The 19,783-nt window shown below is 43.8% G+C and overlaps 3 protein-coding genes across 3 annotated transcripts; 1 reads left to right on the forward strand and 2 right to left on the reverse strand.

Annotated features, from left to right (window-relative positions):
- Positions 1-844: 844 nt before the first annotated feature.
- Positions 845-5,148, reverse strand: LOC106598847 (protein FAM78B). Its single transcript, XM_014189859.2, has 3 exons — positions 3,781-5,148; positions 3,097-3,376; positions 845-2,365 (listed from the first exon to the last, which is right to left on the reverse strand). The coding sequence occupies exons 1-3, from the start codon at positions 4,113-4,115 to the stop codon at positions 2,123-2,125; spliced, it is 858 nt and encodes a 285-aa protein (XP_014045334.1). The 5' UTR covers positions 4,116-5,148; the 3' UTR covers positions 845-2,122.
- On the forward strand, positions 4,403-11,569 carry LOC106598849 (UMP-CMP kinase). Its single transcript, XM_014189860.2, has 5 exons — positions 4,403-4,579; positions 8,700-8,852; positions 9,047-9,123; positions 10,996-11,092; positions 11,396-11,569. The coding sequence occupies exons 1-5, from the start codon at positions 4,556-4,558 to the stop codon at positions 11,435-11,437; spliced, it is 393 nt and encodes a 130-aa protein (XP_014045335.2). The 5' UTR covers positions 4,403-4,555; the 3' UTR covers positions 11,438-11,569.
- Positions 11,570-14,223: 2,654 nt separating this feature from the next.
- Positions 14,224-19,773, reverse strand: bcl6 (B-cell lymphoma 6 protein homolog). The gene is given in 8 exon segments (NM_001140313.1): positions 14,224-15,268; positions 15,525-15,662; positions 15,742-15,872; positions 16,029-16,196; positions 16,308-17,299; positions 17,476-17,697; positions 17,807-17,978; positions 19,757-19,773. Coding segments are annotated over 7 exon segments (1,956 nt in total). The 5' UTR covers positions 17,968-17,978; positions 19,757-19,773; the 3' UTR covers positions 14,224-15,124.
- Between the last annotated feature and the right edge of the window lie 10 nt (positions 19,774-19,783).

Consider the following 19,783-nt stretch of genomic DNA (forward strand, 5'->3'; position numbering starts at 1 on the left):
ATGTCACAGGAAAGGAAGACCCAGAGTAACAGACACATCTCAACATCAACTGTTCAGAGGAGACTGCGTAAATCAAGCCTTCGTGGTCAAATTGCTGAAAAAAAACCACTACTAAAGGACACCAATAAGAAGAAGAGACTTGCTTGGGCCAAGAAACACGAGCAGTGGACATTAGACCGGTGAAAATCTGTCTTTTGGTCTGATGAGTCCAAATTTGAGATTTTTGGTTCCAACCGCTGTGTCTTTGTGAGACGCAGAGTAGGTGAACGGATGATCTCCGCATGTGTGGCTCCCACCATGACGCATGGGGGAGGAGGTGTGATGGTGTGGGGGTGCTTTGCTGGTGATACTCTGTGATTTATTTAGAATTCAAGGCACACTTAACCAGCATGACTACCACAGAATTCTGCAGTGATATGCCATCCCATCTGGTTTGTGCTTAGTGGGACTATAATTTGTTTTTCAACAGGACAAGGACCCCTTACACACCTCCAGGCTGGGTAAGGGCTATTTGACCAATATGGAGAGTAATGGAGTGCTGCATCAGATGACCTGGCCTCCACAATCACCCGACCTCAACCCAATTGAGATGGTTTGGGATGAGTTGGATGGCAGAGTAAGGAAAAGCAGCCAACAAGTGCTCAGCATATGTGGTAAATCCTTCAAGAGTGTTGGAAAAGCCTTCGAGGTGAAGCTGGTTGAGAGCATGCCAAGAGTGTGCAAAGCTGTCATCAAGGCTAAGGGTGGCTACTTCAAAGAATCTCAAATATATTTTGATTTGTTTAACACTTTCTTGGTTACTACACGATTCCATATCTGTTATTTCATAGTTTGATGTCTTCACTATTATTCTACAATGTGGAAAATAGTAAAAATAAAGAAAAACCCTTGCATGATTAAGTGTGTCTAAACTTTTGACTGGTACTTTTTATCTCACTCAACAGTCCCTCTGTGTTTGCATAGTCTTGGAGTGGAGAGAAATTCAGGGATTGTGACATGTAGAGAGGAGAGAGAATGATGGAGTGATAAGAGAGAGAGAAATGGACAGAAAGATGGGAAGGTGTGGACTGAACCTGGTGAGCAGCATAGATGGAGCGTGAATCATGTGACATTGTGTAATATGACAGGGACCCCTCTGAATAAACTCAATACCAGCTCAGACTACTGCCTTAATAGTGTAATGTGGGACTATGGCCCAATCCCAAATAAACCCCTATCCCTTCACCCAAGACACTTTTGAGTAAATCGGAAAGGATTGTAAAGATAAGCAATATGGGTAGGGGCAAGGGTTGGACTTAGACTTGGACATTCATGTTTGTACATGTAGATACTCAACTGACACCAGAAAACCCACACCTTTAACCTGTCCATGTTCTATGTTTCTATGTGAATGGATAAACATGGCGTATTTCAATAAGACTACAATCAGCCCATTTCTTTGTAGAACTTTATGCCAAGTCGGTGTTCTTAATACAATCTGATTGATCTTAAACTAACAGAAGATTTATATAATATGATTTGACTCATAATTAAATCTAACGATGTGTTCTTAAAATGTTGTATGAGCGTTAAAGGCTGTTATATCCATAATTGGCACTGAGGAGATTTTCCAGCTTGCAGGATTTCATGGCCAATGTTAGAGTTCCATTCAATATCCTTAATGTGATGAGCTTATATAAAATGGTATTCTTATTCCAGTCAAAGACCGTTTTCTTTCTCATGCAATAAGATCTACAGTAGGATGCAGTTCTGTGTTCAGTCCACCTCAACGAAACTTCGATAGCTCTGTCCCTTTCTGTCCAATGGATAGAACTCTAATTCAGGACTCTGGCCGTCCAAAAACAGTCCTACTTAATCAAACGCTGATGCAGTGTTGAGTCTGCACCTGAAACCAGTCTAGCTCTGTAGATTTCCGCTGTGCCAATTCCAATGCAGTCCAGTCCAGAGAAAATACCTACAGTTTTTCACAATTTCTTATCATCCATTGAACCCTGACAGTAGTAGGTATGAGTGAAGAGCTGACATCTTGGCAAGATAACTCATAATTTCCCTGCTTTGCGATGGGCCACACTTCCTCATTACCGTGAACCAATCACATCTGTCTTTCTCAGTCTTTTCGACCTTATTTGGGCGGTATGACCACCAGGGGTGCCCCTCTGCGGGGCCTCCACATCAGCACTTGGGCGTCGTTGGCATTGGGTCGTCCCAGGGCATTGGAAAGGATTGGCTCCTGATAGTTGAGGATGTGGGGCTGCTCCTGGTGAGGACGGCCCACTAGGGAGGCCCTGGAGCCAAGGGGCATGTCAGGGTCCACGGCAATGTCCACCCGCATCCGCCACCGCACCGTCTGCAGCACAATGCGCTCCTGGGAAGTGAAAAAATTATATTCGTAAAAGTTAACTTGCATCACAGGAGGTTGGTGGCGCCTTAATTAGGGAGAATGGGCTTGTGGTAATGACTGGAGCGGCATCAGTGGAATGGTTTCAAATACATCAAACATGGTTTCCAGGTGTCTGATGCCATTCCATTTGCTCCGTTCAGGCCATTATTATGAGCCGTTCTCCCATCAGCAGCCTGCACTGAGTCTTGTATAGCAACTGTCATGTAATACGCTGCAGCCCAAAGAGCTTTACAGTTAGCACATAGAGAAGTGTTTCCCAATATGTAGCCTACATTAACTACCCCCGGCCCAAGGCTGCACTGGGCTAGGACAGAAATGAACAGTCCTGGGGGTACTCCAGGAACACCATAGAAAACACTAATTTAAAGGCTTGGTTCAGTCCAAAATGTGTTTGTCAGATGTTTTCAGAACTCAAAGGGATGTTGGAATGAGTCCACATTACACACCATTTGTTGGGTTGATCAAACTAATTAGATGGTGCTAATCATTCCCACTCATTTGGGATTGAGGAACGTATTGTTGGCTCCATACAACTGATTGTGTGGGATGTGGATTTATCTCGAGATTAGACCACTTTAGAGGTTGGGAAACGACGGACAAACTTTGACTTTGATGTGAACTATACCTTTTAAGATAATGAAACAAAAACTAAACAGAGCAGTTCAAGGAAGTCCACGTTCTGAAGCCGACAGTACCTTGGTGACAGAGTTGATGGCAACCAGCCAGGTGATGAAGCTCTGGTCTCGGCTGATGTGTGACAGCATGGCTGTGTTGCTGTTGCTGATGGGCACGGCCCAGGTCACACTGGGGTAGAAGTTGTCGTTCATGCTGACCGTGAGGCGCGACGGCTTGGACGTGGGGCCCGTGAGGGTGACTGTCTCGGTGGTGTTGCCGTACCAGGGGTAGCTGACCCCGTCCGAGTCGCTGATGGCCTTGACCCGGCCCTCGCGGAGCTCTGGTAACTCCCAGCTGGACCTTTGGTAGTGAACAAAAAGATGATATTATTATATCATATCAGGCTACAAAACAGTACAACAGTTTATGATAATGATACATTACAATAGCCTCGCTTAATGGACTATGTTAATAGTAGCCTAGGAAATGTACAATAGCTAGAATTTCAGTCATCCAACGCATTACATATAGACAGAACAGCTCACATTATGTGACAGACGGTACCAAACCTGGATCGTCTGGCCAAGTGACTCAAGACATTAGCACACTGAACTAAAGCCTATTGTGTGTCTGTGTGTGAGAGAGAGAGAGAGAGAGAGAGAGAGAGAGAGAGAGAGAGAGAGAGAGAGAGAGAGAGAGAGAGAGAGAGAGAGAGAGAGTCAGTCAGATTGAATGATTACTGATGGTGACAGCTCAGAACTTACATGCCAATGTCACCATAAGTATTGTAGAACTCCATTTGAGTACAAGCCTGGATCCAACCCACCACCCAGGTTTCATTGCGGGGCACCGGAGGCATTACGATCCCGGCGGAGGCCCTGAAATATGGTGTCTTATACCGCAGCACTATAGGCGAGTTCTCCTCTATCACCGTTGGGCACTGGTCAATGGAGGCCGATACCTCGTAGACTACAATGTTCTCCCTTCTAATGCGCGGCTTGCAGGCGATGCTCTGGATACAGCCCATGGTGCTGGCAAGTAGCACAGTAAGCAGAACAAGAGACTGAGGGAGGAGATGATACCTGACCAGTATGTACATCAGTCCCCTCTCGGATTCCAGCGAGCTTGTAAATCAAGATTAATATTTGAATTGCCCATCACTGATGCAGTCAAATGGCTTAAGAAAACGAAATAGATGAATCATTTTGAATATAAACACAGAGCCAACATTCGAAATCAAATCAATACTGCAGTTGTTTTCAAGCATTTTTTCGCGCCAGGAAAATGGAACGTTAAGGACAAGGTAGGAGAAGAACGAAGAGTGGGGGAAGGTACACTGAACCGCTCCCCCACCACCTTCCCCCGATATGACTGTTGAGTGCCGCACTGCCCTTGGTGCTTATCCCCAGATACTGCAATTGGGTATCCCTCGGGCTGCTGCTTCCTCGCTTCGAGTCCGTCGCCCCCTTCCTTTTCGAGTCCACGCGTCCGGCTGCAGGTCGGTGCCCTTTGATCCTGCTCTTTCTGCTCGGCGTTGTCATGTCAGTGGCGACGGGACAGCAGGTGAGTCAATGGGGGTGTTGGGGTGCCTTTGTTTGGATGGCTTGCATAGCCCTGCTTTTGGTACTGCGCCCTCAAAGAAGATTGTCTTGGTCGGCACAACAAGAAGACTTTGGCTCATATGCTACCCAAACCCGATGATAGTAGGCTAGTTATAGCCTAATAGTATATATGAATCAATGAAACAGCGCGTGGCAGGCTATGGTGCCCTGTCGAGCCAATAACGCTAGGCTATTTCAATGTTTTCTTCTTGCCATTCTTGAGATCAAGGATGAGGGAAGCTCGCATCATGAATGGTGCATTATGAATGATGAGAGAAAGCAGCCAGAGCTGCACAAACGTGCCCGGGACTTCGTGTGATACCCAGCCGCTCAGTTATCCCTTAAATGTTTTGGTGACACGAATCATCCATTTCTATCTCCGTCGACCGATTAACCATTATCCGTCCAACTCCCTCGCTTGGTAGAGCATCATTTAGTCTCGGTCGGTCGCTGTTCAGTTGGGCTAGGTGCTGATGCTGGGAGGACAGACAGCGACAACCAGTGAGGGAGAGGCGTCTCCAGACCCCTGCGTAGACATCATATAGTCGCGGTTAACACCCCGGGGACCCTCCTGTGCTGCCATTGGTTGGCAACGTCAACAGTGGGAAGTGGTGTTGGCTATTGCGGACTTCCCACTGACGTTCATAAACAGCTCTTTCAACCTGTCCTGCGACTCCCTGATCGGTTGTTGTTTTCGGTGTATGACTTTCCGTTTATTGAGTAGTTTATCTGCGAAGGTGCGGAGCGTTGATCGACATGAAGAAGACGCAGGTTGTGTTCGTGCTCGGTGAGACGGCGAGAAAGAGCCATGAAAAGGACCGTGATCATTTGACAGGGCGTTGAATTGTGTTAGGAAAAGAAACCACTAATAGATTTGAGGGGGTCGTGGCAACTTCTGTCGAGTGGAGACCAGCTAAATGTATCAATGTATGTTAGCATAGCCACATATAGAAGAAGGAGCAGTTACCAGTATAACTATGCCAGCACCACACTAGCTAAATAACTATGAATAATAATTATATATATTTTTTCCATCATTACACTTTCGACTAGCAAACTAGCTATGGATAAAGGTTCTACTGAGAGAGGGGTATAGTAGCTGCTAGTGAATCAGTTCGCCAGGTACTATAACTTCGATAAACAACCAGAAATAATCACAATCTATTGTTTTGGGTTTTTGTATCAATTAGAACATGTTCATTTGTAGCTTATCTTTCTTAAAAATAAAAAGTTATTTAGCTGGCTAACTCATTGATTCTGTTTTGTAGTTTACCCCTCAGGAATTCAACGTGGGCTATAGTTCACCAACGACAGACACAGGCTAGCTAGCTTGTTATGTAAAACAGACATGACTTCTATTCTAATCAGTAGCTAGTGTTTTCATGTCTTACATTGAACACACGGTGCCTCTGTTGAGAATGTGTTTATGGTGGTCGGCTTCTAACTACATACAGAGTAGCCTATGCACTGCTATTGACGTCATGCGGATGTGTAGTGTACATCTTATCATGTTCAGCTGTCGTGCAATTCACTTTATGTAAAGGTCTTTTTTTTAATCACCTGCTCTACCCCTCCAACCAATGGGGCACTTGAACAGGGAGGCATGAGAAATCAAGGCAGATGTCTGTCTGGGTGGTGTTTTGCGTCAATAGATAAACTCAAGCAAAGATTTAGTGTCTACTACTGATATTCAGCAGGCCTCCTATGGCTTTCTTCTGTGACAAGTTGTTTCATGTATTTGCCAACTACTTTGATGTGTGTTTTGACATATCAGGGATTGGCATTAAGGGTTGTCCTATTGCCCCGGGCAAGTGACCTGAGCAGTTGTGCAAGTTGAGCCTTCTCTGTGGTTGTCCCATTGAGCTGGCAATTCATTTTTCTCTCCTGATAGCAGCCAAAATGCAAATAAATCCATTAGTCAGATCTTTCTGGTTTCTCCCCTGTGTGTAGGTGAAAATAGCTTCTTAAAATTTTCGGGCATGTGATCATAATCTTTTGGCAACCTAAAAGTATTCCTGACGTGTCTTTAAGACCTTAATGTCAATCCCTGCCCTATATTCATAATTTAGGGCTGTGGCCAAATGAGTTTGAGCAAGCATTCTGTTCCAGCATGAAATAACACCAACCCACGCGTAGTGTCCATTTATTCAGCACAATAAGAGTTAAAGGGCACTAGTGATGCTGACTCGTCTCTCCCTAAACCCCTCCCCTGCTTTCAGTGTCAATGGAGCACAGCAACTCACTGTTGAACAATAACCATCTAGGCATATACTACGTGACTCCTTTATATTTATTCTCTGCTTAGGACATTGTTACTATTGCACTCCTTTTAAAGGATCTACATTACTCCCAGACAATTTCATTCTCATAACCCAATTAATTCGTTAACAAATTAGGCTAGCTAAATTGTTAGGAAATATGTCATGGGGAGATTTAAGGTGACTAAAGTTCCTATTTAGATTAGAGTGATAAACAGAATGTGAATATATTTGTCCTTTCTGTAATACACATGATTTCTAGTGTTTGTGACACTGAAGGTGTGTGTTGATGGTCACTTGGCTTGATGCTGAATGTTATGGATTATTCTCATATCTGTTGATAGTGGGTGACGCCAAACGGAATGTATAAGGACAGAGAACACTGATTATGCACTGTTGTATTGATGACATGCTGTGAACACTGTGTGATTCTGTAGCAGCTGACAGCACTGCCTTTAGTTTTGACTTCCTACAAGCCTCTGGGGCTGGTGTTTACAGAACATTTGGTGAACATTTGGTGCTGTCTGATTAGCATACCGATCAAAAGTTTTACAACACCCAACGTTACTCATTCAAGGGTTTTTCTCATTAAAGGGTGGCTATTTGAAGGATCTCAAATATAAAATAGATTTGGATTTCTTTAACACTTTTTGGTTACTACATGATTCCATGTGTTATTTCATAGTTTAGATGTCTTCACTATTATTCTACAATGTTGAAATTTGTAAAAATAAAGAAAAACCCATGAATGAGTAGGTGTTCTAACGTTTGACTGGTAGTGTAAATGCCTGTCTCCAAGAGGCGGGTGTTTACAGAACATTTGGTGCTGTCTGATTAGTATATAAGGGCCTGTCTCCAAGAGGCGGGTGTTTACAGAACATTTGGTGCTGTCTGATTAGTATATAAGGGCCTGTCTCCAAGAGGCGGGTGTTTACAGAACATTTGGTGCTGTCTGATTTGGACGTAAGGGCCTGTCTCCAAGAGGCGGGTGTTTACAGAACATTTGGTGCTGTCTGATTAGTATATAAGGGCCTGTCTCCAAGAGGCAGGTGTTTACAGAACATTTGGTGCTGTCTGATTTGGACGTAAGGGCCTGTCTCCAAGAGGCGGGTGTTTACAGAACATTTGGTGCTGTCTGATTAGTATATAAGGGCCTGTCTCCAAGAGGCGGGTGTTTACAGAACATTTGGTGCTGTCTGATTTGGACATAAGGGCCTGTCTCCAAGAGGCGGGTGTTTACAGAACATTTGGTGCTGTCTGATTTGGATGTAAGGGCCTGTCTCCAAGAGGCGGGTGTTTACAGAACATTTGGTGCTGTCTGATTTGGACATAAGGGCCTGTCTCCAAGAGGCGGGTGTTTACAGAACATTTGGTGCTGTCTGATTTGGACGTAAGGGCCTGTCTCCAAGAGGCGGGTGTTTACAGAACATTTGGTGCTGTCTGATTTGGACGTAAGGGCCTGTCTCCAAGAGGCGGGTGTTTACAGAACATTTGGTGCTGTCTGATTTGGACGTAAGGGCCTGTCTCCAAGAGGCGGGTGTTTACAGAACATTTGGTGCTGTCTGATTTGGACGTAAGGGCCTGTCTCCAAGAGGCGGGTGTTTACAGAACATTTGGTGCTGTCTGATTTGGACGTAAGGGCCTGCTCAGAAGAGGACATTTAGACATTTTCTCTGCTTCTGTGTTGGTTGGACGGTGTCTCCCTGTTGCAACTTGTACTAAACCAGATAGATTTTTTGATTTACTTTACCAACGAGTGCTCTCCTTTGTGTTCACCTGGACATTCCTATTACAATACAAGTATACACATGTTTTTGTCCTCAGGCCATGGAGGAGACCAGGCAGTTAGATGAGAAGAAGATCCACTTCCTCATCGACGGCTTCCCCCGAAATGAGGAAAACCTCCAGGGGTGGACCACCATCATGGATGGGGAGGCTGATGTCAAATTTGTGCTTTTCTTCGACTGTGGCAATGAGGTAATAGTACGGCTTTGGGGGCAAGGATCTCCAAGAGGAAGGGGAGGGGACGAACAGGGAGGGCAACATATCACATATGACACATTTGGAGTACGACTTTTATTTCTGAAAGTTGCCTCCGAGTGTGAATGTCTTTATTGCTTGGCTGACAGTGTAATCTTTATCCTGAGAGCTCTGTTTTTGTTTGTCTACAGGTCTGTGTCAACAGCTGTGTAGAAAGAGGGAAGAGCAGCGGGCTCACCGATGACAACAGAGCGAGCCTGGAGAAAAGGTAGCGCCCAAACTAATCAAATCACATTTTATTTGTCACCTACACATGGTTAGCAAATGTTAATGCGAGTGTAGCGAAATGCTTGTGCTTCTAGTTCCGACCATGCAGTAATATCTAACAAGTAATCTCACAATTTCACAACAACTACCTTATACACACAAGTGTAAAGGAATGAATAAGAATATGTACATAAAAATATATGAATGAGTGATGGCCGAACGGCATAGGCAAGATGTAGTAAATGGTATGGAGTACAGTATATACATATGAGATGAGTAATGTAGGGTATGTAAACATTTTATATAAAGTGGCATTGTTTAAAGTGGCTAGTGATACATTTATTTCATCAAATCTTCCAGTATTAAAGTGATTATTAAAGTTATTAAAGAGTTGAGTCAGTATGTTGGCAGCAGCCACTCAATGTTAGTGATGGCTGTTTAACAGTCTGATGGCCTTGAGATAGAAGCTGTTTTTCAGTCTCTCGGTCCCAGCTTTGATGCACCTGTACTGACCTCGCCTTCTGGATGATAGCAGGGTGAACAGGCAATGGCTCGGGTGGTTGCTGTCCTTGATTATCTTTTTGGCCTTCCTGTGACATCGGGTGGTGTAGGTGTCCTGGAGGGCAGGTAGGTTGCCCCCGGTGATGCGTTGTGCAGACCTCACTACCCTCTGGAGAGCCTTCCGGTTATGGGCGGAGCAGTTGCCGTACCCGGCGGTGATACAGCCCGACAGGATGCTCTTGATTGTGCATCTGTAAAAGTTTGTGAGTGTTTTTGGTGACAAGCCGAATTTCTTCAGCCTCCTGAGGTTGAAGAGGCGCTGCTGCGCCTTCTTCACCACGCTGTCTGTGTGGGTGGACCATTTCAGTTTGTCCGTGATGTGTACGCCGAGGAACTTTCCACCTTCTCCACTACTGTCCAGTCGATGTGGATAGGGGGCTGCTCCCTCTGCTGTTTCCTGAAGTCCACGATCATCTCCTTTGTTTTGTTGATGATCATCTCCTTTGTTTTGTTGACACACCCCGTCTCCTTAATCATAAGGCATACACCCCTCCCTTCTTCTTACCAGAAAGATGCTTGTTTCTGTCAGCACGATGCGTGAAGAAACCAGCTGGCTGTACCGACTCCGATAGCGTGTCTCGAGTGAGCCATGTTTCCGTGAAACAAGGAACGTTACAGTCTCTGATGTCTCTCTGGAATGCTACCCTTGCTCGGATTTCGTCTACCTTGTTGTCAAGAGACTGGACATTGGCGAGTAGTATGCTTGGGAGCTTTCTATGATCACTGAGCATTGACCTTTTTAATATGAACTGGACCTTTCAAAAGGAGACACGGCTCTTGCTCAATAAAAAAAAATGGTACTTATAAAGCGCCATATGTTGAAATAGCTCTGCCATTTCCTGGTTTCTAAAATTCTAATTTCAGTTAATGCGACACAACAAGCAATGTATAGTGTAGAGAATCATCATGCTATCTAAACCGCTGTGAAATATAGTTTGTCACCAAAGATATTGTATTATTAATATGAAGTAATATGAAGCAAAAACTAAACGAGGTGAAGCATAGAAATATTTCATATAGAACAGATCTATCGTGAATCAGACTTGCTTGTAATGAGAATGATAGGTCTATAACTCACATTTCTATCTGAAATCAGTCAGGTTGTACACAACTAGATAATGCACCTTTAATAATAGTGAAAAAACATTGACGGGCGTTGCTTTTGAGATTCCGATTTTCAGTCCCACCTTGACTCACCCTTAAAAGTAATATACCCTGGAGCATGTTTTAGCTTGGCTGTATGTACTTGGGTCTCCTCTGATTCCTAGGCGCTGGTCAGCCTGTTTCTGAGCCTTCGTTTCCTCCCCTGAAGGATCCAGACCTACCTGCAGTCAACACGGCCCGTCATCTCACTGTATGAGAAACAGGGCAAGGTGCGCACTGTGGATGCCTCGTGCGGTGTGGACAAGGTAAGCAATAGGAGAATACAGCACTGCGCCATTGCAGTCACACATGATGGGCATTTGGAACACACTCAGTAATACACACTCCGTAGTAAACACTCAGTAGTACACACTCATTCACTATGATCTTACAATTCAGTATGAATTCCCTCAATCTGAGCTGTTTCTTTCCCTATTGGTTGTCTCTCTGTTCCCTTGCACCCTCCGGAGGGCAATCACACACTTCTGCCCAGGCGATTGCACATGTACAAAAACACAAACACGAATCTGGTTTTCTCCAATGCATCTCTTTCTCTCCCTCTGTTTCAGGTGTTTGCCAATGTCAAAACCATCCTGGACAAGGAGATTTGAAATTCCGCACACTGCCAACAACTACCATTCACAGCTACTTTTAGTTGCAGCAACAATATAGTTAGTTTATTTCCATTCATTACTTTTTACACTTATAATTTTTTTGGGGGGCCTATTTTTTTGTCAATGTCAAGGGGGGGTATATGTGTGTGTGTGTGTGTGTGTGTGTGTGTGTGTGTGTGTGTGTGTGTGTGTGTGTGTGTGTGTGTGTGTGTGTGTGTGTGTGTGTGTGTTAAAGTGAATGAGATAGGTAGTAAGATGCTCTGCTGAAAAACCTTCCATGAACCCTCTGAGGGGGTTCACTATGATAGTAGTACACTGACTGACAGGTCTGTCATTTTAGTCAGGGGTCTTTGTATACAGACAAGACTATTAGAATTTCTCTGCTCCGCGAGGTGCTTGTTTTTCTTGTCAAGCAGAGGCATATACAGTACAGTATGTTAACAAAATGACATTTTCTGTGATAAAATCTCTGTACATCACTGTCAGTGATAACCTAGACAAGCACATGCTTTTTTCACAGACCAACCACTTCTCTGGACTAGATAGAGAAGGATTCGGAAGAAAAGGACAGACCGAGGGGGAAAGAGAGAGCATCTCAGCTAAATCAATTTAGATACACAATGTTGTCTTATGGGCTTCCCCTGTATACTAATAAAACATAGAAAACACCTGTCTCATGTTGAAAGAAATATGAACTAAGGTAATCGAGAAACAAGCAACCTTGATTGCAGTAGTACAAATTAGTGGATTAAACTGGCATGACTAAGATAGTTGGTTCCAGCACATACGGTGTTGGACCAGTTCGAAATTTAAACTGGGCTTAGTCCTACATTTAAACTCTGTTTATCTGTGAGTGTGCATCACTGCACATGAAAGATTATTTGGTGTTCTCCAGAATGCTGAAATACTGAGTGTCTTTGTGGTCCCATGTAGGCTGTCTGAAAATGTCAAGTCCAATAGATACCTAGTTCTCCATGATCACTTGGCTCTGGCTTTATGCGTCACTACAAAAGTGCACAAAGATCAGCTCTCGACTGAAGTTTTTGTTGTGTTTTATTTGTTTAATCATTGATTACACAACAAAGGAAAAAAAGTACCCGTTTTGTTGAATCTGAGTATGTTACCATGTAAAGTGGGAGAAAAAGTTAATGACAGACAAACCAAATATACCTCCCTCTCGTGTCTGTCTGTTTGTACTTCATTTTTCTTTGACAGGTGAATACTTACTGACGGACCCACTCAAACGGATAATTCCACACTCACAGACAGAAGATCACACTATCTCAAGGCTATATCAGTGTCTCTCAACTGTTTGCTGGCGGTCCCTGGGACTCTAATTTGGTCAGTTCTACAGTGCTCTTTAATGTAAGCGGTTCCTGAGGACAAAAGACCACAGCTTGCTGATCCCTGACACAAAAGAGGCCATAGCTTTTAAGTCCCTGGTACAAAAAAGGTTTGACAAAGTCTTCCTGGAACAATAGAATTCTTCCTCACTGAGATTTTGATATCTGTAACGATATTTACGATCTATTTATTTTGTTTCCGCCACAAGCCTTAAACGGTTATTGTGCTGTAAGTGAAAAACTTTGCCATACAGACCAACTCATGTCACAGAAATCATTCAACATTGTTTACATTCCTTATTATTTCATCATGTGTTATAGTTTAATCTGATGAGAATTTCATTATGCAATTAAATATATAAACAGCCAGGAGAGTAAGTATTATGTAGCAATGGGCAGTTACACTGTACCTACCCATGTAACTCTACATTGTAGATACAGGTCTGCACAGATAGGAATCACTCCCATGTCAGTCAACCAATAAACCAGCAGAGGGCAGACTGACATTACTATTGATTGGCTAGTGTTGAGAAATGCCACATCACCATTCTTACTTTATTAGTTATTTTAGTTTTTCATGTAAATTTCCACTTTTAAAGTGTCACATTCACATACTATTCAGTGAATTAGTTAATTGAATGACATATTGTGATTCCTTGGCCCTCTTGGTTCTTCAAAGAGCACTCATAAACATGTCATTATTTTTGCTTTTTCAACTGTTTGGCCAAATATGAACAGAATCTATCCAAACAAACTTTATTGGCCAAAACAAAATGAAAGCAGTGTTGTCTATCTGTAAATGATCAAGGAGGAACCACTGCCCACCACAGGGACACTGGCCCATATTGGCTCCAATGCTTCTCACAGCTGTGTCAAGTTGGCTGGATGTCCTTTGGGTGGTGAACCATTCTTGATACACACGGGAAACTGTTGAGCATGAAAAACCCAGTAGCGTTGCAGTTCTTGACACAATCCAGTGCACCTGGCACCTGCTACCATATCCTGTTCAAAGTCACTTCAATTTTTGTCTTGCCTATTCCCTCTCTGAATGGCACACATACACAAATGTCTCAAGGCTTAAAAATCCTTCTTTAACCTGTCTCCTCCCCTTCATCTACACTGATTGAAGTGGATTTAACAAGTGACATAAATCAGGGATCGTAGCTTTCACCTGGATTCACTTGGTCAGTTATGTTATGGAAAGAGCAGGTGTCCTGAATGTTGTCTACACTCAGTGTGTCATTCTATCTCATACTGTGGTTAATCCTCTGGGGAAGTTGATGGTATTGTATTGTCACCTGATGCCTTTGAGTGTGTCATTCTATGGTAGATGCAAACTGACACTGACTATAAGACCATGATATGATTATGGGATAGAAGATGGTAATTAGTGATGTTATGCGCATTTTCACATTGACAAATGATACCAAGAGACAAATGTATGTTTCCATAATACATTCCTTTATATTTCACATAAAGCTCTGCAGTTTACAAAGACAAATGTTGATAACATTCCTGAGGACTTGTAGCTTGAGACCTGGTGTACTTACAGCTTGTGGGCTTGAGACAAAAAGCGGACAAAACAAATACAGTACAAAGTGCTGACGTGGGACATTGCGCTAATGAACAGAAAATCTGACAACTCAGTGTAAAGCACCTTGAATACATTGCGTATGCATGTATCCGTGTCGGATAATATATTATTTTGACCAAAAGACAGATTCAATGACAAACTTTCACTAGGTAGAAAGACATAAAAAGCGTCTGTACCTTAGTAATGCAGACATATACTCTGCCAGCAGAGGGAAATCTGGGTAGGTAGTATATTATATATTCACAATAATAAGATGAGAAACTACAAAGAACTGGGTAATATATTATGTAATGTCCAGCTGAACATGCCCCCATATACTATCTATAACAGAACTGTACCAAATGTAACAGTGTTTCTCAATCTGAATGAAAATGTGTCGTACAGTTCTCTAGAAGACGACTGTCCTTCAACTGAAAACATTCTGGAAAAAAGTCACACTTAACTGAAAACATTATTACCCGATAAGAATTCATATTACAAAATTCTAATTTTCAAAATGTATATTCCAATGCAGTAAATTTCACAAGTTCTTAAAACACATTAACATTTATACACAGTACATACTAGATTTATATACAAACATCCATAAAAGGGCTATAAACTATATGAAATATTCACATTTGGAGGAAACCTGTCTGCCAGTGCCAACAAACACAACAATCACTGACAGCGTGGTACAATGACAACATGTTCCTAAAACAACCTAAAAACTGCCAGCAAATCGCACTCCATCGTCCCAGTGTCCATTTAGCAGGCCTTGGCCAAGCCAACGAGCATGTCCGTGTTCGCCCGGCGGTACTGAGCCTTGGTGTTGGTGACCGCGCCGTGCTTCTGACGGAGATGCAGCCTCAACTGGCTCTTGTGGCGAAAGTGAAGGTCACATTTCTCGCACTGAAGAAGAAAAAGAACAAACGCAATGAGTCACTAATTGAATCAAACTGCCTCTCAATGGGTTAATTCATACATTAAACGCAGGAGTAGCAGGAGGACAAAGGCTATAGCCACTATGCATTTAAGCTGAGGCTCTGGGTACTCAGTTTAGGCTATTGATAGGCAGTCACAGGAAGCCAGGAATGGGATTAGAGGAAGCAGTCCAAATGAATCAGATACACACTGGGCCATGTGAAGGGAAAGACAAGGCGTTTACGTGGTAGGGCTTTTCTCCCGTGTGGATCCGTAAGTGGCTCTTGAGGGTCTGAAGATGGCGGAAGTGCGTCCCACAGATCTCACAGGGATACGGCTTCTCCCCCGTATGGATCAGCACGTGGGCCCGGAGGTGAGCTACCTAGAAACCAAATACAGAATTATATATGAATGATATTTGTCCTTCATGAGTGAATGACAGCTCATAGCGGTTTCCTCACCTGTACGAAGCAAGCGCCACACGTTTCACACTTGTACGGCTTCTCTCCCGAGTGGATGCGGGTGTGGGTCTTGAGGTTGGCCGGCCGGTTGAACTGAGCGCCGCAGATGTTACAGCGGTATGGTTTCTCTCCTGGAATACAAGAGGCATAAAGAAACCATGACCCTGATGCCACACAGAACCCTGTAAATACACTGTTCTTAGTCATACGGATCCCACGTCTGACAACACAATGACCTTATTAGTTTGACAGGACAGATATGAGTTAAGATGTAACAGAAGTCTTACCAGTGTGGACAGTCTTGTGGCTGGCGAGGTTCCCTTTGTAACGGAATGCAGCCTGGCATCGGTCACACTTGTATGGCTTATCAGCATGGACCTGGAGCATGTGGCCTTTCAGGGAGTCCGCCTCCGCAAACTTTGCGTCGCATTCGTTGCAGAAGTAGTAACCATTCTCTGCAACGGAAACATTGAGATTTAGTCAATGAAAAGTGTAACAGCATCAATGTAACTATACTGTGTCAATGTTTATTGCATCGGCCCCACTCATTGAAACACACTACTCACCACCGCTTGAGTCGGAGTACTCAGAGTGCAGCTCATTGGTGTCCTCCCCCATGTAGGACCCAGGGGAGCGGGAACACAACTCCAGGTGCTGAGGGGCGTCCGTACCACAGGAGGAGCATCTCTGCTGGCTAATGCTGCGATGGCTGGCCTGTGGCACAAGGATCTCTTCCCAATTCTCGTTGACCATCTCTCCAGTCTGGAGCTCTTCAACGGGTCCCTCTGATCCACTGGTCCTGTAGCGGCCCTGTGGAGGGGAGCAGTCCCCAGCCTCAACACTCCCTACCTGGGACTCTTCCTCCTTCTCCCCAGAGGTCTGGTTCATAACGATAAACTTGTATTTCTTCCAGTTGCGGGCCTTGGGCTCCTGGGAGCAGCCGGGTGGCTGGGTCAGGGCCGGGGCTGCGTTCCTGCTGCAGCCACTGGACTCAGTGGGGGAGTTGGGTTGGCAGTCAGAACGGAGAGGGCTCTGAGGACTGCAGATCACCCCTTTGGTGCAGCCTGGGGACAGGCTGAGGGAGCTGGGCTGTGGGTGCTGGTTCCTGTCCTCCTCCATGGGGGAGGCCCCTCTGTGTTCAGGCCCCTGGAGGCCCCCAAGTGGCCCCGGCTGACGGCTGGAGCAGGGGAGAGGGCAGATGGTAACTGATGAGGAGTCGGATGACAAAGGGTGGTGGATGATGGTGGTCTCTGTGCGATTCACGGTAGAGCAGAGTTTCTGAGAGATGGCGCCCCCTTTGGGAATGTCACTGACATTGCAGGCATCTGACATTTTTCTGATGGGGATGTGTTTTCCGTGGATGTGGTGGGAGCTACCTGAAGCATTGATACCACTGAATACACTGGGGCAGTAGCTCCTCCAGTCTCTGAGGGGAGATATGGATGTGTGGCTGGGGCTGGTCGCCACCCTATCCAGAACCCTGAAAGCAGGGAGGTCCTGAGAGAGATGCATCGGGCTGGCCAGTACCTCCTCTCTCTGCAGACTCACAGACTGCTCTCTAAAAGGGCAGGAAGTAAGGAACAGCAACCATTTAGTTCCAAACTGATACTATTCAGATGTGAATAAGAAAATAGGGCCTGGAAATATTCCCAGAACTGACCAGGAAAGGTTCCAGGCACTAGTAGGCTACAGACCAAGTATAAATAGATGAGCAATTATGCATTTTTTCAATACCTGGACTTGATGAACCTGCGACAGGTGTCCACCACATGTTCCATCTGGAGGTAGGAGGCTGTGTTCATGGTAACCAGAACCAGGCTGTCCTTCAGGGTCAGAGTGGAGGTGTACATGAAGTCCAGCAGGATGGCAAAACCATCAGGGTCAACTTTGGGGTCCAGGCTGATGGCACTCAGGTTACTCTTCAGGGGGTCCGTGAATATGGAGTAAAAAAGTCCACTATCAAAATAAAAAATAAAATATGATTATGCCCCTTCTCTCACAATGACAATCCTATAGCACAAGGAGGATGATTGGCCTAAAAACTGGTAGTTGGTCTTGAACATACCTGCAGGCCACGAGGACCGTCTTGTGAGCGCAGAAGTGCTGACCGTCAATCTGGATAGTGACATCCGTCAGGATATTTCTACTGCGGAGGCGGTTGAAGTTGAGCAGAACATCACCGGCATGGCGGGTAAATTGAATGCAGCCATCTGCCAATGAGGCCATGGTGTCAGAATCTGAGGAAACATGGGAAATACCTTGTAAAATATAGACAATCTGCCAAACACAGATTGTGAGAGTTGCAGGATGATATTAACATAAAGTAAGCAAAGATGTTCCTTTTGATTTTATTTAAATATGTAATATTCTATGAGGACATAGCACTATCATTCTATTCCCATTGAAGTTGGCAGGTCAGAAATATTTACTCAATAGGTGGCGCCATTTCAAAGTCCAACAAAAATAAAAATAATTTGGGGAAAGTGGACCACGTTTCTGCGAGTGAGGCTACAGACTGATATTACTAACCATGTCAACCATAGGGAATAGGCATTGAACTGATGTTCATAACATAGTGACAAGCCATGATTGTTGTGGCCAGTGGGAAAGTAGACTTGTACAGGCTACAGTGAACAAGTTAGGCTATTTGTTGGTGCACATAGCAGGTTACATATTGTTTTTAGACCTACCAAAAACAATATGCTTAAAAATAAAATGTGTACTTTTATAAATTGTGTTTTACTCTACTGCCAATGTTTTACTATAGGCTACATTACTTAGAAACAGTTTGTGAAAAACACGTTTAAAACCAATTTCATCCATTAATAGCCCGTAATAACATCTGCTAAACACGTGTATGTAACCAATCAAATTTGATTGATATTCGGTTATGACCGATTTGCTTTTGGCATATGTCCAAGCCCACGAATACAGACGGCACCTCAAGAGGAGCCCGAGTTTCGCGCTTGGAACGTGTCTCGCATTGAGTACATTCCGTCTTGGGTGCGCACAGATTAGGTTGCTTCTAAATAGGTTTCCTGCTTTTCGATAGGTCTAGAAGTGGAAAGCCACCTTGTTTAACCCCATGACATTTCACACTGGGTATACCCAATTTATTTTTACATTGAAAAGAGAACAACAAAAAAAATGGAATATGGCAAAGTAGACCTATGCGTAAAATAGGGTGTAGGATTTTAGGAGTTTCAAATGCATGTGCACATAGGCCTACACAGAGGCTCCCTATAAGTTTAGAACAAAATTAGTAGGCAGTTATTGATAATAACGTCCCATAAAAACAGATCAAGAATGTACATTTGCGTCAACATATTGTTAGACTTTGTTTCTGACTCACTACCGATCGTTACGGTTTTCGACAGTTTAGCAGTCGAAATCTAACAGCGAAGTGAAACCACCATAAGAGAGGAAAACAGTGCGCAAAGCTGAAAAGTAGTACGCAGTGATCTAACCAGACTGGCTCGCCCTGTTGCGCTACTTTTCTTGCTATTCGTTTACTGATATTTAACGACTATTACAGATAAATACTTTTTGAGAATATTAAATTAATACTACCCCGGAAAAATTACTTTGATTAACTATATAACACAAAGGTAATCTCTCTGTACAGTAGGATAGGCTATAAACCAACTGCACATCAATACTAATATATTATCTCGCGATAATATCTATATATTCGATAAACCAACATGATCAAAAGGTGAGAGCATAGGCAATGAACATATATATAGTTTCGCAATGAAAGACGAACTTCCGAGAAAATGTCTCACATACATGCTGCTCAAGCAGAGCAGATACTAAACTACCTGACCATGCATAAACATCAGCAAGAAGTCTAGTAACTGCAGTCTAAGAAACCCCACTGTTCACAAAACGAAAGAAAACAAAAGTATCTTTAAGATTTTACATTTGATCAATGAAGCCAATGCGCCACAACGCATGTCTACCACTACAAGTAACTTCTGGTATAATACTGTCAAATAATGGGGGAAAAAATCACCTTGTAAAACTTTCCTGGAAACTTCGT

The sequence above is a fragment of the Salmo salar genome, chromosome ssa03, assembly GCF_905237065.1.
Source record: "Salmo salar chromosome ssa03, Ssal_v3.1, whole genome shotgun sequence".
Classification (NCBI taxonomy): Eukaryota; Metazoa; Chordata; class Actinopteri; order Salmoniformes; family Salmonidae; genus Salmo; species Salmo salar.